General features: G+C 36.9%; 1 protein-coding gene across 1 annotated transcript; it reads left to right on the forward strand.

Moving 5' to 3' along the window:
- The first annotated feature begins 3,957 nt into the window (after positions 1–3,957).
- LOC103468609 (protein NLRC3-like) lies at positions 3,958–17,803 on the forward strand. Its single transcript, XM_081610450.1, has 9 exons — positions 3,958–4,138; positions 4,436–6,323; positions 11,088–11,267; positions 13,467–13,634; positions 14,783–14,956; positions 15,998–16,171; positions 16,278–16,451; positions 16,552–16,601; positions 16,963–17,803. The coding sequence occupies exons 1-9, from the start codon at positions 3,958–3,960 to the stop codon at positions 17,490–17,492; spliced, it is 3,519 nt and encodes a 1,172-aa protein (XP_081466576.1). The 3' UTR covers positions 17,493–17,803.
- The last annotated feature ends 362 nt before the right edge of the window (positions 17,804–18,165 follow it).

Here is an 18,165-nt window from a genome sequence, read left to right on the forward strand (position 1 = left end):
AGCTATATTCAAAAGGTATATATTTTTTTTACTATAAATTATTATTGAAATTGTTTGATTGGATGAGTTGGGCATAACAGTAAGCGTACAATTTATTTTGTTTTACAGTAGTCCTTCCACAACCCACCATCTCCTTGGATCCAGCTGGTGTGATTACTTGGGGTCAGCTTGTTGCCATCACTTGTTCCATCTCAACACCGTTTTTAAATGGGTCGTTCATTCTACAGAAATACCAACCAGATTCTTATCAAAACATTAAGACCCAGTCGTCAAGCACCAACTCTTCCACACTCAGATTTCTTGAAGTCAACTCTGATCATGTGGGAAATTACAAGTGTTATTATGAAAAAACAGTTGCATCTCGAACTCTTACTTCCCCTTTAAGTGAGAATGTTAAACTTTCTATTACTGGTAGTTAAACCGATGGACACAAAAATGGATTTATGCGACTTTCCTGATATTGTCTTTTTTTTAAGATTGTACCTTTTGTTTTGGCATTATTCTTGCTTAGATTCCCAAGTCACTCAATGTTTCCCAGCTCTGAAAAAAATACACCCATCCTGGTAGTTTCTGTATATAACTCATAATTATTGTGAAATATTAATGATAAAGAATTTGTTAATTACCTGAGTAATCTTTAGTAAGAAATCAACTGTATCAAATAAAGGTATATGGAATGAATTAGATCTTTGTATGTCTGTTTAAGCTGTTCAGACATAATTGTTTTTGGCTTCTGTGAAACTTTGTGTTCCACTTTGTTGTGACCTGTTGTTGAAATATAAACTAGCTTATCCTGGTATTGTTATAGTTTTGTCCTTTAGTGATATAATAGAACTATGGTTGTTTATGTGCAGTACCTTGCAGACCATTAGGGGGTGGCAGCGGACCACCAGGGATCCCGGGACCACAGTTTGAGACACACTGTACTAACTGAACTATTTTGTGTTGCGGATCTTTAATTAAATGTTGTGGCATCAACAACCCAATGTCTTTTGATTGTGTACACCGTAAAAACTATACCGACACCCACTTACATCTGAATAAGTTGCTTTTCATAACAGTTTCACAATTAATCTCAAGAGGTTAGTCTGTACGACGAAATATTATTTTTAATGGATGTCATGATTAAGGCCTATGCCACTCACAATAGTGATATTTTTGTGAATCCAATAATGCATCATAAGTGATAAATTCTCAAGTTTAGTTTCTGTGTTCTTAACACAACAAATCAAATAACTTAAAGTTCGGACAATGACCATTTAAAGCTGTATTGTTTTATTGTTTACAATCTTACAATCTATCCAGAAAGACTCGAGAAGCTAGAGTAGGGATCAGATTAATGTGAGCTCTCTTTCAGGTCCTCATCAACACAGGTTTTGTTAAAACCGGTTTTGGCAGAGCATGTAGGAAGAGATCTTGTTAAGACCTGAAAAACAATCTTGGTTTCCATGTAATCACGCACACACTACACACACACACTACACACACACGCACACACACACCTACGCACACCCACACCCACACCCATGCAGTCTCACGTTCACACACACACAGATTGGAAGTATGTTGTAGGTGTGAGTACAGGTCCACCGATTTAACACTACTTAGTGTGTTGGCTAATTACTATTTCAATGTATTCTGATGTGACATAGAGACTGAAAAATCATATTGATTTTTGATGAGGACATTTAACAACAATAAGGTAAGTAAGTTTTGACTCTTATCTGTTTCTTTATTTGTGACACGTTCTCTTGAGGATTTGTTTGGCAGAGATATCTCAGAGTGAAAGTTCTTTCAGAAATCACAAAAATGGAATAAAACTGCATTCAGTCACATTTGCATTTCTGGCATTACTTAAAAATTTCCATTAAATTATTATATAATTTATGATATTTATTTTTCAACAACAATTTGATATAAAAAAATTAACTGCTTTCCCTTTCATGTGAAACGTATACTTTAATGAGCTACATTAGGTTTTCTAAACCCTGCAACATAAATAATAATACATACAATTATGCATTTTACTGTTTTGGTTTGCTTGGTTTTGTCTGTTTTTAAATGTATGTTTTCACAGCTGATATACAAGAAATTAAAACATGGGGAACAAGTGTTCTGCCCGCCGAAGGAGTACAGACACTGGACAAGGAATTCATTCATCTGATCAGCCCAAAGATGAAGAATCTAATGCAGTTATAAGTGGAGAAGATTCCCCTCTCATGCAAAGAGAAACATCTTTTCAGGAGGAGGTGAAAGATGAGAAGAAGACATCAGGGAAGGAAACATCATGCAGACAAGCAGAAGATGTTTATCTTGAAAGCAGCAACTATTGTGCGAAAAGTGACTTGGAAAAGACAACTACGGAAGTAATAAGGTAGGATTGTATGACTTACTCAAAAGCAAGTCTTAGGAGATTATTGACTTATAAGACAAGATTAGCAAAAATAAACAAATGCAATGATACTTGGAGCAGGAAGAAATTCTAATATTGAACTATTTCTTTTGTCTTGTGTTAGCTCATCTGAACCTATGTCAGTCACGGAAGAGGAACAGAGTAAGTTGAAGGCAAAGCTTTAAGAAATTATTGCTGATGACAGTTGTTGAATGTAAAAATCTAAATAGAATATGCTTTGTTTACTGCTCTAAGATGGATAAAATATTACATACTTACAGTCCTATTTTAACGTATTTCCCTTACAAATTGGTTCTGTTTTTGCTTTTTAGTTGTACTTAAATGGTTCAGATCTCTAAATCAGTTTTAATGTGAGACAAAGATAACTTGAAAAATGTCCTTTTTGGGTAGGAATGAAGTGAATGATAAGGAATAGACAATATCAGTGATGTATCAGGTCAGGCAGAAATACCTCCCAGACCATATGTGCAGAAATATCTGCCAGGCCATGAATTTGAAAAGTGTGGTAGACCATACACTTTTAAAAGTTTGGTGAAACACATTTTAAAGTGTTCTCTAAAAGTGTAGCATTTTATCAAGATATACAGGGACATTTGTCTCTGTGTAGTCAGTGTAACTGGAAAATATTTAGCTTTCATGAATTTCTTACGTTTCTTGGCACAGATTCAATGTATTCATATTTCTGGTTTTTAAGATATAACCTTACAGCTTGTTTTACTTTTATTTCTAAATGTATTGTTAAATCTAAATGTTAAATTGTTCTTTGGAAGACATGGAAATTACCTATGCTCCTCGAACGACTTTCTGTATTTGTGGCCACTCCTACAACCTTTCGACTTGAATTAGTTTTTTGGTTGCGTTATTAATATGAGAGTAAGCTACTTGTTTTGATCCATGCAGTCAAATTTTTCCCTAATGAGATTTGGTAACCGTTGAAACACACAAACTGAGTGTAGCAAAAAATCAAGTGGAATCGTTCTTTAGCCATTTCTCGAGTTGGAAGCTTAATTATGAAGCCAACTTCAGTTTTGTATCACAATTTATGCAGTTCTAAGAGGCCTCTATGTTCTGTTAAATAAACAGCTAAAACAATATTTAGCACAGACGGTTTTCATTTATACATCTTTAGGTGGTGGAATGTTTTGGTGATTTAATATGCGCTGGCACAAGTTCTAAATAGCAGGGATGTGGCAGCGATGCAGGGTTAGAGTGTATGTGTAGAGTGTACGGAAGCCTCAGTCTCACTCATATTACTTTTCATCTAGGGCCAAGCTTTTATGGATAGTGTTTTATAAATTAAGAAAAGTAAAAATTCTCATCTCCAAACTGCACTTAATATTTACTTAAGTGGTTTGTCTAATGGAATTTATTCTGTGTCAAAACAAAAGACTGATGTACACATATTTGTAAGGTAACAATTATGTGTATAACTCTGTGCATATATGGTGGATTTTACTCTGTCTAATTTATTTGACTTCATTTAAAAAGAAGCAAACTGGGTTTGGAGCAACAGACCGGAGCTTATCCAGAGCATCTATTTAGTGATGCCCATTGCTGACCAGCTGCTCAAGAGGAACATGCTCCATAAAGAGATGTACGACCAAATCAGGACCACCAATACGAGCCAGGATCAGATGAGAGAACTCTTTGGAGCACTGAATACTGTGAAGGCAAAAGCTGCTTTCTATGAAATCCTCAGAGAAACTCAATCTGAAATATGTCAAAGTAAGAAAAGTCTTAATTTCTCATGAGTTTTTTTTTCTTCATAAAGATAGTTATTGGAATTTTAAGATTATTTCATTGGCAAATCATATTGCTAGAACAATGGAAAAGTTTCATTATTTACCTGACTTACAAAAATAATTTTTTAACACAGTTTGAACTACCTTGTTGCTGAAATGTTCTTTACAAATAAACTTTTGTTGATTTATTGATTGATTGATACAAATGCTTTGTGAAAAACTTGTATGATAAAGTTATATTAGAAAACCAATACTTACTGTATATTTTCTGTTACTACAGATGATGAAATAATTAGAGATATCATCAAAAATAACAAAGACTCCTTGAGAAAAAATTGTAAATGGGAGCGAGAAGATAACAATAAAAGTAAGTCATTGTACCAAATCTACACAGAGCTTCACATTGTTCAAGGAGAAAATGAACATGTCAATAAGCAACATGAGATTTGGCAAATTGAAGACAAGTTTAGAACTCAAGCAACAGAAGGAATTAAGATACACTGCAACAATATCTTTCAAAGCACACCAGAAATGAGAGCCATTAGAGCAGTGATGACCAAAGGAATTGCTGGAATCGGTAAAACTGTGTCTGTAAAAAAGTTCATTCTTGACTGGGCAGACGGAAAAGCGAATCCAGACCTGGACTTCATCTTCATGATTCCATTCAGGGAGCTTAATTTGGTCAAAGATGATGAGTTCAGCCTTGAGACTCTTGTTAAAGAATTCCATCCTGAACTCAAGAACACAGCAGTCAATAAAATATTTGATAAGTACAAGGTTTTGTTCATTTTTGATGGTCTAGATGAAAGTCAGCTTAAACTGAACTTCCTAAAAACGAAAAGATTGACAGACCCAACAAAGGAATCATCCATAGACATCCTGGTGACCAATCTCATTAGGGAACATCTTCTGCCCTCTGCACTCGTCTGGATAACTTCAAGACCAGGAGCCATTCAGCGCATCCCCAAAGAACACATCTATCAATGGACCGAAGTCAGAGGTTTCAATGATCCACAGAAAATACTGTACTTCAGGAACAGAGTTCAGAACAAAATGGTTGCTGAAAAGATAATTGATCATATTAAGAACTCGCGAAGCTTATTTATCATGTGTCACATACCCATCTTCTGTTGGATTGCCTCAGAGGTTCTTGAGTACTTGTTTTTAAAAAATAGCAACATCCCAGAGAAAAACACAAAAATACCCACAACTCTAATGGAAATGTACACACACTTCTTTTGTACTCAGATGAAGACAGCTGCTAAGAAATATGGCCAAGAAGATAAACAAGATGCTGCTGAGGACAACAGGTCAAATGAAGGCAAGGAAAACGAGTTAGATATCATTGAACTATTCAAATTGAATGAAGAGTTCATCTTCAAACTGGGCAGGATGGCATTTGAAAAACTGAACAAAGGAGAAATCATATTCAGTAAAGATGACCTGAAGAGTTATGACATTGACATAGAGAAAGCTGGAGTCTGCTGTGGACTGTGTACTGCAATATTCAAAGAAGAGAGTATCTTTCACTCAAAGAAGCTTTACTGCTTTGTGCATTTGACAATTCAGGAGTACTTTGCTGCTCTCTTTGTGTACAGAAGCTTTGCAAGTAAAACAATCGATTCTCAAAGCCTCAAAGATTTCCTTCTGATAGGATCTGAGGAAGAGCTGAAGACAATCTTGGAAGTTCACCCAGTTGATCTGCCATTGGATGAGCTAATGGAAATTGCTATAGCTAACTCAACTTTGAGGAAGACAGGAGAACTGGACATGTTTCTTAGGTTCCTCATTGGCATGTCCTTAGAGTCGACTCAAAATCAGCTTCCAGGCCTCATTCAGCAAACAGAGGACCACTCTGAAGTTGCAGAGACTATCAGGACATATCTAGAAGACATGGATTTAAATGACTGCTCTCCAGACAGATGTATGAACCTGGTTCACTGTTTGGCTGAACTGAAAGATGATTCCCTGTATGACAGTGTTAGGCAGTTTCTGAATCCAAATCAATATCCAGAAACAGAGCTCACCCCTGTTCAGTGTTCAGCTTTGGCTGACTTAATGCTAATGTCAACTACACCTATAGAGGAATTTGACCTGACGAAATACACAACAAAAATTAAAGGCAGTTTCAGGATTATCCCAGCTGTGAGGAACTGCAGAAAAGCCAGGTGAGTTTGTAATGTAAAGTGGTCATGTACATGCATTAACACACAAGTATAAAGATATTGTCATTGAAATGAAGAGTAAGTAATTTAAACAAATCTTGAATTATTGTGTCATAAGTCTTAATAATATTAAGATAAAATTGCAGAGATTTGACACACGCGGCTTCCTTCGGTGTATTATAAGTGTATTATAAGCAGGTAAGCGCCTCCTTTCACTCAAACTGGACACAGGCTGACCTGTATGTATATGTACATCAATCCCCTGTGAGGAATTGTGTTTATTTCCAGAGTTTTTGATCAAGGTAGGAATCAAACTTTAAATCCACTGAGCACTGCTTCTGAAACTTTACAATATAACCCGTAGTTGCGCTTTTAGAGGAGCATGTGGAGAGCGGTGAGAATGATTTATCTTTGTGAACAAAGAATTATGTGTTGCATTTACATGTCCAACACGCTGAGGGAGAATCTGCCATCTTTCCAAATCCTTTTTAATTTGAGATATAAGTGTGCTATAATTGGCATTGTATAACTGAGAAGAATTACCGGTCAGAGTGACTCCCAAATATTTAAGGCCCGCTTTTGTCCACTTAAATTTCACTTCTTTCTCCAGGTGCTCTGGCCAGAGTCCTGTCATCATCATTGCTTCAGATTTAATTTCGTTAATTTTATAACCTGAGACATGACCAAATATGTGTAGGCATTTCATAAGAGGAGGGATCGTACTTGATGGGTTTTTTAAGTACAAAAGTATATCATCTGCAAATAAAGAGATCTTGTGTTCTAAACCTCCCTTGTCTACTATTCCTTCTATATGTTTGTTCAACCTAATCAATTCTGCTAATGGCTCTATACTTATAGCGAAAAGAATAGGCGAGACCGGACTTCCCTGTCTCACCCCCCTTTTTATGTTGAAAAATTCAGAGCAGTAGCCATTTACCCTTACCCTCGAGATAGGATTTTTGTTAAGCGTTGCTATCCATCTTATGAAGGTGGAGTTAAATCCCATCTTCTTCAATATGTAATTTAAATAATCCCAGTCCACCCTATCAAACGCTTTCTCTGCGTCTAACGCCAGGAGCATTGATGGTTGGCTGTCTTTCTTAGCGATTGACTGAATATTCAGCGCTCTTCTAACATTGTTCGAACCTTGTCGTTTTGTTATAAATCCAGTTTGATCCGGTTTTATTAATTTCTTTAAGTACCTTTGCATCCTTCCTGCTAAAATTGATCCAAGGATTTTTAAATCATTCCCTAAAAGACTTATGGGGCGGTAGGAGGCACATTTTTTAGGGTCTTTCCCTTCCTTATGTATTACTGTTATTAATGCTTCTGACCAGCTTTTTGGGGGATCATTTTCCTTCAAGGCGTAGTTGTATACAGCACATAATTTAGGGGTAAGTTCCTTAATGAAAACTTTGTAAAACTCTCCATTTAGACCATCTGTCCCTGGACTTTTATTGCTTTTTAATGATTTAATTACTTCCTCAATCTCCATCTCTGTAATTGGTCTATTCAGATCATCTGCTTCTTCCTGTGTCAATTTTGGTAGATTAAGTGTTTTAAATAGATCCTCTATTTCTTCTCTTTTCTGGGGTAAACTTTCGGAGTCATATAGCTCTTTATAAAATTCTCGGAACGCCTCTGCAATTTTTTCCGGCTGGGCTAGTTCTCTTCCATTTCCCGGGTGACTTATGTTGTGGACCACACGGCTAGCCTGTATTTTTCTCAATTGGAAGGCTAATAAGCGGCTCGCGCGATTTCCCACCTCATAATATTTTTGGCCAGTATATCTCATAGCCCCTTCTGCCTTATAAGTAAGTATTTTGTCCAGTGCTTCCCTGCTTCTTTTAAGTTTTTCCAGTGTCTCCTCTTTTCTATCTCTTTTATGAATTTGTTCTAATCTTTTCACTTCATTCTCTAGGTCTTTTACTTTCTGTGCCCGTTGTTTCTTTAATATACTTGCCATTTCTATACATTTACCACTGATTACTGCCTTGGCTCCATCCCACAATATTGCCCCTGATACAGCCCCATTATCATTCAACCGAAAGTATTCATCTATTGTTGTCTTCATTCGTTCTTGAACTTGTGGGTCATTCAGCATGGAGACATTCAATCTCCAGTATTTAAAATGTTTTTCTTTTTTAACCTTTAATGTTATTCTAACTGGTCCATGGTCTGACAACGTTACAGGCTCAATACTACTATGTACCACCCTATGAAGATCTTGTCTGGATATAAGTATCATATCCAATCTTGAGTATGAACCATGCACATTTGAAAAGAATGTGTAATCCTTGCCCTGTGGATTACATGCCCTCCAAGAATCTTCCAGTCCTAGCTCCTCTAACAGATATTTCAGGACTTTCGTTTTCCTGCCCAATGGGCCCTGATCTGATGGCAATTTGTCATGTTTTGGATCCAACACACAGTTAAAGTCTCCAGCCAAAATTATTACACCTTCTGAGTCTTTTGCTAAGACAGAAGCTACTTCTACAAAAAAATTTGGATCTTCTTCATTTGGGGCATATATATTCATTATTGTTATATCCATCCCTTCTATTGAACCTACCACCATCACATATCTCCCCTGCTCATCTTTAACCTCCTTCTGCACCGAAAAGTAAGTTGTCCGGCTCAATAATATTGCAACCCCTCTCCCCCTACTTTTTGGACAACTGGAAAAGAACACCTGGTCTACCCATTCTCTTTTTAATTTTTTGTGTTCCACATCGTTAAGATGAGTCTCTTGTATTAGAGCTATTGAACTTTTAAACGATTTTAATTGAGCTAGTATTTTTTTCCTCTTTATCGGATGGCCCAGCCCTCTCACATTATAACTCACAATATTTAAATCACTCATAACCAATAACTCTCCTCCCACTGTCAACCTCCTCCTTTACTTTTTGACCCTTCAAACTTAATTCTAAATCTTGCATCATATCTGTGTTTAACTCCTGTTGGTCACTCAAAATGAACATAAACATGTCAAGGAACAAGAACATAGTAACATCAAAGCAATTTGAACAAAATAAGCCCCTAAGACTCCCATCAATCCCACTGGCCATGATAAGACCACAGATAACCTGTAGTGACCGCATCCCGGCCAGCCCTCGATGTAACCAAGGCAGAGCACTGTGTGCCCACAGTTGCTCTGGGGAAAAAGCACTAAGTGCAACCCAGATCACAAACCAAAGAAAAACAATAATTCCTTGATGAGATCTCCACCCAATTGGAATGACAATAGTAACGCACGGCGATAGGAACTACCCGTGAGATATTAAACAACTGAGATATAATTTCTCAATACAAAGTAATTTCAATTATCTTTATAGCATCTTCTCCCCCTTAATGATTTTCTCAAAACATACCTTGAAGTCTTCACAAACTCATCTGTTTATGAACATTTTTCCCCACCACAATCTTAAATGTAAGCCTTTAAATCCGCATCCAGTAACCCCCCTTTTCCCTGTCTTGTTGAGTCTCGGAATCCAGGCCTCTTTGGAGAGCTCCGCTTCCATCTTCTCTCTCTCACTCATCTGTACCGAGATATTTAGCTTCTCTAACGTTGGTATCGCATCGAGAAGGGTCGGGAAGGTTTTTGAGCCATTTTCCAGGTCCACTCTGAGTTGTGCAGGAAAACGACATTTAGCCTGTATTCCTTTTTCTTTAAGTTGCTTGATTACACTCCGCAGTCTCACTCTTTTCTTTTGGATTTCTGGAGAGAAGTCCTGGTCGAAGTATATTCTTTTCCCTTGGATAACGATTTGTTTTTGTGACCATGCCTTTTGTAGCACTGCTTCTTTCGCAGTGTAGTCCATGAAGCGGACAATGATGGAGCGCGGCGGATTTGTGTCCGCTGGTCTCGGTCCCAGCGCTCGATGCGCCCTTTCAATCTTAAAGTCCTCCTGCAGCAGAAGCGTGTTTCTGATTATATCCTTTACAAAGCCGGCCATGTCTTGTTTCTCGCTTCCCTCCGGAACTTGATAGATTCTGAGATTGTTACGACGCATACGGTTCTGGAGGTCGTCCCACTGGTTAGTGAGTGAAGCCTCACGTCTCAGCATGTACCGAAGCACTCTCTCATTTCTCTGGCTAACCTCTTCCGTCGCGCCGGTCCTATTCTCTGCTTCCTCCAAACGTTGCTCCAGCTTGTCCGTGCGCTCTTTCAAGTCTCCTACTGTTATTTCCAGTCTTGTTAGGGCGGCTTTTGTTTCAGCAAAAGCATTCTGGTTTTCTTTCCTCAACTCCTTTAGCTCACGCAGAACTTCGGTTATCGTATCATTAGCTTCATTAGCTTTCCTTCCCTCGCTAGCTGCGTTGCTAGTCTGCTGCGGATCTTTCTTCTCTTTTGGCTCTTTTTGGTCATTTTGCTGCTTACCTACTGTATTTCTTGTCGGCATCGTCTTCTTATTTGCAGTTTCTCTCAGGGGGGTAGCCATAAAGTTGTATAATTTTCCAATTAATCATCAATCTCACGGGAGCCTCCACCCAATGCAACCGTCTCAGAACATGGCACCACCGGAAGTCTCCTAGTTGTGGATTTAAATAGCATTTCACTGGCAATATCTTTCCGTAACATATTTTACCCAGTAATATTTTTACATTTCTTGTCAACTTAGCATCTTTTAATACAAAAACACAATGAACTGCCGGTGGACCGTCTCGGCGCCCCAACCATCATTGCTTAACAAGTTTTCTGGGGGAAACCCTGTACACAATCACTTAAACATCTTATCCTAACACACTGACTCTTATTTTCTTCAGAATCTCAGGTGTTTATCTCAACTCTGCTCTGTGTGAAGTAATCTCATCTGCTTTGCGGAGTCCTCAATCTCCTCTGACGGAACTAGATCTGACGAAAAATAGACTTGGGGGTAATGCATTTGAAATCTTCATTGAAGGACTGAAAAATGCAGAGTGCAAATTAGAGGTTTTCAGTCTCAGGTGAGTGTGACTAATATATTGTTTGTTTGTTTTATCTAAAGTTATGCAAGTAATTTAATAAATGTATTAATCTCTACAGTTTTACAGGAGTACCACTCCCTGTTATCCTTTTTTTGTCATTGCTTTTTTACCTTTACTAGTTGAATAATATTGCTTGAGATTGGGGAGTATTACAAAACTCATCTATTCATCTAGATATGTTATTTTCTGCTTATGGAGATGTAGAAAATCTCTCAAGGAGGAAGACCCACATCCCTTTTCAAATGCATGTAAACTGATCCATTGAGAATTTTGCTTTTAGCCTTAGCTCTTTCTTAAACACATCTGACCAAAGTACAAAGTAGTACCCATATGCTGTCCGTACTAACTACAAATAAGGCCCCAATGTATTTATGCATCTCCAAATGTATCTTTCCTTTATTCTTAAGTCATATAAAATTGTGCTCCTTTACTTGAGGCAAACATTGATCCCAGACCCGGAAAGAACACTCCACTTTTTTCTGGTTGTGAACTACAGCCCAAAACTTATTCTGGGGCCACAGTACACAATTTCTTTGCCCAATTTTAGTCACCAACCTTTTTGAGCCTGGGAGCTACTTCATGGGTACACAGTAACACGAAGGGCTACTTGTTTGATACAGACATACATTTTCTTGGCTCAACCTTTATAACAATAATTCATTTACATATATATATATATATGATTACATGCAGTCTGGTCATATTAATATTCAGGACTACTCACAACAGTTATCAGTAATGATTTACCATGGCAGATATGGTTAATCATTATTATGTGATCAGAAGTTCTTTGTTCACAGAGTTTCAAGTTTGATTCTCTTTTGAAGCTCTTCTGTGTGATTCTAAGTGTGACTGAGAGTATGGATTGTTGCAGCAGTGCAGTCTTAACACAACGGTAAAGAAGAGAGGCAGATGTCATGGTTGTTCAACCGGGTGACCCGGTCTTCAATTTGTGAAACCACAAAAAACGCTCATAAGCCAGCGACCCACCAGAACTGTGCACTCGGTAAAAAGCTCAGGCGGTGTCCACACGACCGCTCTTACAACTATGGGAGGGTTCAAACTTTGCTCATTCATTTTTAGCTTACAGAAAAAGTGCCAAGCTGCCAAATACACAAAATTAAACCAACCAGTAACATTTAGGCTTTGGATGTGCCCACTCCCACAGACTCACGCAGACGTACAAGATGATCTAACACAAAATAACTTTTTATTTTTTCCACAATTTTGTTAATACTAAAGAGGGTTAAATAATTCAAAAAATTCCAAAACCATTCTTTTCTTGTTTCAAGAAAAATCTCAAAGTACGTCGAGTGGGTTACACCTGTACAGTTGCAGGCACTACAGCCCTCCGATGATATCCTGAGGTGCTCCTGCAACTGTGCATAATTCTGAACTTTAACCCTAGAAAAAATTACTATGTTTTATACATAAACCAATTTATTTTAAATGCTTGTATAACTTAATTCTATTTAAATTCTACATGCAAACAAATATTACTTCAATGTAAAATCATTTAATTAAATATATTTTTTGACAGTGTTCCCTGATGACAATTGCTACTTTTAGAACTTGCTCTGTGAGTGACTGACAATGTCCTCTCGGGTGACCAGGTACCCGCAGACACCGTGTTGGTGACTCCTGCCCTATTCCAAGTCGAGAAAAGCTAGCTTCAGCCTGTACTAGTTGTGGTCAGTCTGCAAGGGGACTAGGCAAAAGAAATATGTTACTGAGAGAGAGTGCACACTGGTGTCTGCAAGTATCTGAGGAAAACTGACGTAACCTGTCAATCAAACATGTCTGAAATTTTTTTATGGTGGATCTGGATGCAGTCGAATTGTGTGAACTGATCATCAACCCAATTGAAAACGTGTGTTCCTTTGGCCATTGAAAAAGAGACTGGGACACATTAGTTGTGAGTTGATTTGTTTTTATTAAATTACAAATACAAAATAGTGAACATAAATGCATTGTGCATATTACGACTAGGTAATTAGAACCAGGTTGTGAAAATAATTAGTTAAGAAAATGGATTGATGGATAGATGGAGGAATTGTTTTTCTTTTACCCCCTTAAAAATGCATTTGTTATGTGATTAGCTCTCTTTTGAAATCACAACTTGTTTTAAAAATGATCAAAAGAAGTCTAAAATAATGTGCTTCAATTTCATGTTTGCAGCCTCTCAGCGACTGGACTATCAGAGGAGTCACCCAGAAATCTGGCATCAGCTTTAAAGCCAATGATCTCAAATCTAAGGGAGTTGGAGCTGAGTGAAAACATACTGATGGACTCATTACTCACTGTGATCGCTGATGCACTACGTTGCAGAAAGCTGGAGAAGCTCAGGTCCGTGTCTGGTTTCAAATGTTGCTGAAGATTAAACCTGAAATAAAATGTTCTTCATTGCTTTTGAGAAGTTCCAGTAAAAAAAAAAAAACAAACATAAAATCTAATCCAATAGTGCTATACATATAGTGTTTTATGAGATGCCTAAATGTTTCAGATCAAGCAAATTTAAATAGCGGAAACATAGTAACTGAGAAAAAAAATAGTTGACATTTTTATTATTCACACCTGTTCACTTAATTGTTTTCAATAGAGAAAGTCAACTTTTTAATGAAAATAAAAATCTACCTTATCCAAATTCCCAGATCAAAACCTTTTTAATTTCTCCCTACCTAGAACCTGGTTACACAGCTACAAGTGAGTCTTTCAGGTCACTGTGAAACATAAAGGGGAGGAGAAATTACTTACCGTATTTTCCGGACTAAAGGGCACACTCAAAAACTTTTAGTTTTATCAAAAAGACAATGTGCCTTTTAATCCGGAGCACTTTGTTCTGAGGTAAAACAGTCCCTACTAGTGAATTAATATGAATTAATTCTGGTTGTGCTTACTGACCTCAAAGTGATTTTTTTTCAAAGTTTTGTACACGGTCCTCTGTCGAAATGCTTTAGTTGCATTACAGCTACCGTAGACAGGAGTGTCATGGAGGAAGCACAGTAAGTATGTACTGTGCTATGACTGACTTGACTTATCTGACTATTTTGTTTTGCCTAATGTGCCTTATATTACGGTGGCATTATGAAAAAATTATGAAAAAGATAGAAAATAAACCATTCATTAACAGTGCGCCTTATAATCTAGTGTGCCCTACAGTGGTGAAAATACGGTAAATATAATCTTTGTGACAACGTGTGAAACATCTTACAACCTCAAGCATTATATCAAACACTAAATATTATGAGAATTATTTACGTTTATCAGTCTGGCGGCTTTCATGAAATCAGCAATTTTGAGGGATAAATGCTGAACACTTCATCATATGTTGTCACAATTAAAACTCTACTTTACTGCTACACCCTAGACATTTTTTGGTACATATTGTAACACTGACTGGCCAGTTGGTTTGAATTATTATATGTGAATGGCTGAAATTGATGACATCAGCAATTTGTGTGTCAAATCAGTATCATCTTGTTTTCTCTCCGAAGACTAAATCAAAACTCTAACATTACTGAGATCTGCAAGGAGATGGCGACTTCATTCTCATCCCACTCCTCCAACCTGCAAGAGCTGGAGCTGAGTTATACAAATTTCAAAGACTCAGAAATGGAGATCCTGTCAGCTGGACTGATGAGTGATAGCTGTAAACTGGAAACACTGAGGTAATATCTGAACACTTACAACACACATTTCAAAGTGTCAGTCACATTCACACAGTTTATATACATCTGATTAACACAATCGAATATGCTGATAAGATGGTGACGCCATGAAAAATCTATAAGTAAGGTGGTTTGCACACAATTAAGCTATATAATGCAGTATGTTCTTTTATTTTTTTATTTGAGATACGTAATTAATATAAATGTAGCACCTAGATCATAGCTCAATTAACATACAATGACAACAACTGCTGGGAAAGTTTGAGTTGCATCTGAAACAGCTGTGTCAAACTTGTTTTATTGTTGGTCCACTGAAGTTTTTGACAAAGAGGATTGGGATACAGATTATCTCTATTTATGCCAAGTTTGAACTACATACTTTTAAAATTGCTGCACTTTTAAAAGTCATTGGATTTAAGATACAATTAGAGTATAAATGGCTGAATATATATTCACATCACATTTTTCAGATTGTTTATATACAACAAGTGATAATATTAATATTTAGTTTGTAGGGCAAATGGTTTACTATATTAAGTTAAGTTTACATAGATTGTAATATTGCCATTCTAAAAATGGCAAACCACAAGAACAAGAGCAAGAGTCTATGTGCTAAGAGGCTTTCTACATCTGTCCTGCTCTTAAAGTATTATGTGCATTATCAGAGAAAAAACAGCGAGTCCCCAAGCAACTATTTACCCTAAATACTTAATCAAACAAAAGCTCTAACGTTGTTCCCTTTTCATATCACGCCCATTTCTCTCCTAGTTAATTGCTAAGCGGAGCAAAGAGACCATAGCAGTAAACATGCACCCAGCGGAAGATTCTTTGTGATACTGGTATAAGAAAATCAAAATAACTATCAAAACACATACATATAGATTTTTGTTTTAACAATGCTTGTTGACTTTCTACTGTTTACATTTCCAATTAAATGTTGTTAATTGATCAGTAATTAGCTACTCTCTGTATGTGGTTGAGTCGATCTCTAAAACCTTTTTAAAAGATAACTTTGTGTGATAAAGTGTATTTGTCATTCAGGATTAGTCACAACAAGCTCACCGCAGAAGGCTGTGAGACACTGGCTTCAGCTCTCAGCTCCAGACCTTCTCCTTTGAGAGAGTTGGACCTGAGCTACAATGACCTACATGATGCTGGAGTAATGAAGCTGTGCAAGGCTTTGGTGAAACCAAACTGCACTTTAGAAAAACTAAGGTTTGTATTAAAAAAATGCAGCGAGTCATCTAGTCCTGTCAACGCAACATTTTATTGTGATGAAATTAGCTTCCACCTTCTAAAACACCTGGTTTTCATTTCCTAGGCTATCATTCTGCAAAGTGAAAGAGGATGGATGTTACTCACTTGCATCTGCTCTGATGTCAGACCACTGTTGTCTCAGAGAGCTGGACCTGAGCTTTAATCACCTGACAGATCATGGAGCTAAAATGCTATCTGAAAAACAGAGGGATCCACACTGCAGACTTGAATGTCTCAAGTATGTTTGCTTAATGTTGCGCTGAATTATGGCATAATGGGTTTTTTTCTTGAATACTTTGCGTATCTGACAGTGCTTCTGGTTTTCTTTCTGTCGTCAGTGTGGACCACAATGAAGAATTTTGGGTTAACCTGAAGCTGCTGAGGCAGTGTAAGCATACATTTCTATCATGTAATGATAAATCTAAAGTAGAACATAGTGGCACTTTTAATAAATGTTTGCAGTTGCAAATATTGGTCTAAATACAGTCATTATCAATTAGCAAAATCTTAACAGAACAAAGTCATGAAAATTGCCTTGAAATTTTTGGTCTCATTATTTTGACATTTAGCAAATTAAAGAGATTTTGGTATTCCTAATTGACTTAATACTGGAAAAGTTTATTCTGATTTTATGTCAGACAGTGTGAAAGAATTCATAAATGTCTTTATTGTATAGTGTATGTAAACTTCAAGTTTGAACTGTACATACCATCTGCAGCACTTAATAGTTATTTATATATTGATTGCAGATGCCTGTGACTTGACACTGGACACCAATACAGCAGGAGCTGCTATCATGTTGACTAAAAACAACAAAATGGCAAGTTACTGCGATGAGGAGCTTTCATATCCTGATCATCCAGACAGATTTGGCATTTCTCAAGTGCTTTGTATTGAAGGCCTGACTGGTCGTCATTACTGGGAGGCTGAGTGTTATATGAGCTCCGACATTGATGTGGGAGTGGCGTATAAAAGTATTCCTAGGCAGGGAGACTGTTCCAGTGAAATTTCTCTGGCAGGAAATGAAAAAGCGTGGTCATGGAATACCACCGGATGTTTTTATCACAATAATTATTGTCAAACATTTCTGAAGTCGGACACATGCAGCATAGGGATATATCTGGATTGGCCGGCAGGTGTTTTATCATTTTTTGATGTTTCTCGTGATGCAGTGACGCATCTGTACACTGTACATACAACTTTTACTGAACCCCTACATCCTGGATTTGGTCTGACTTCTGGATCAGTTTGCATAAAAGAAAAAAAAATATATAAGTAAACAAAAGATGAATGAGGGATAAAAATGTATAAATAAATACATTTCAAGTCTGATTTATGATGCAATGTAAGAGTTATTGGGTTTTGGTTAGGACAATGCAACTGTCTTTTCGAACTAACATAACCACGTTTAAATTTAAACATAACGTATTGCAAATTTTTTTTAAACATTTGTACATTTTATCATAGTTTTTTATTCAATTTTTTTTATGCTAGAAATTGGCAGTATCAACAAATGAAGAACAATTGGGCCTTTGTAAGACATACTTTTCAAATTGATAATATGAAGTATTCAGTTGACACAATTGTGGAGAAATGGAGAAATCAAAGTGCGGGTGTGCACCTATACACACATACAGCTGCACAATTTAAGATTTCGAAAAACGATTTGCTTAATGGAAACAAAATATTAAAAGAAAACAAACCCTCCACTTCTTCAATAAAAAGTTTAGGCCTTGGGATTAGGTGGTGTTTTTTTGGCCATATGAAAATGAGTGTATTTCACAAAACTGCAATGGAAACACTTTCACATCACATGAGTCACATGATCAACAACCTGATGCTGGCAATCCATGAAGAAGAAAAGGACGGGAAGCAATTGAAGGATCATAGTGCAACATGTTTTTTTAATGACTTATTGTCATTAAAACAGTGAACAAAGTTATTCATCTGTG

Source organism: Poecilia reticulata, chromosome 8, assembly GCF_904066995.2.
Source record: "Poecilia reticulata chromosome 8, P_reticulata-male-v2, whole genome shotgun sequence".
Lineage (NCBI taxonomy): Eukaryota > Metazoa > Chordata > Actinopteri > Cyprinodontiformes > Poeciliidae > Poecilia > Poecilia reticulata.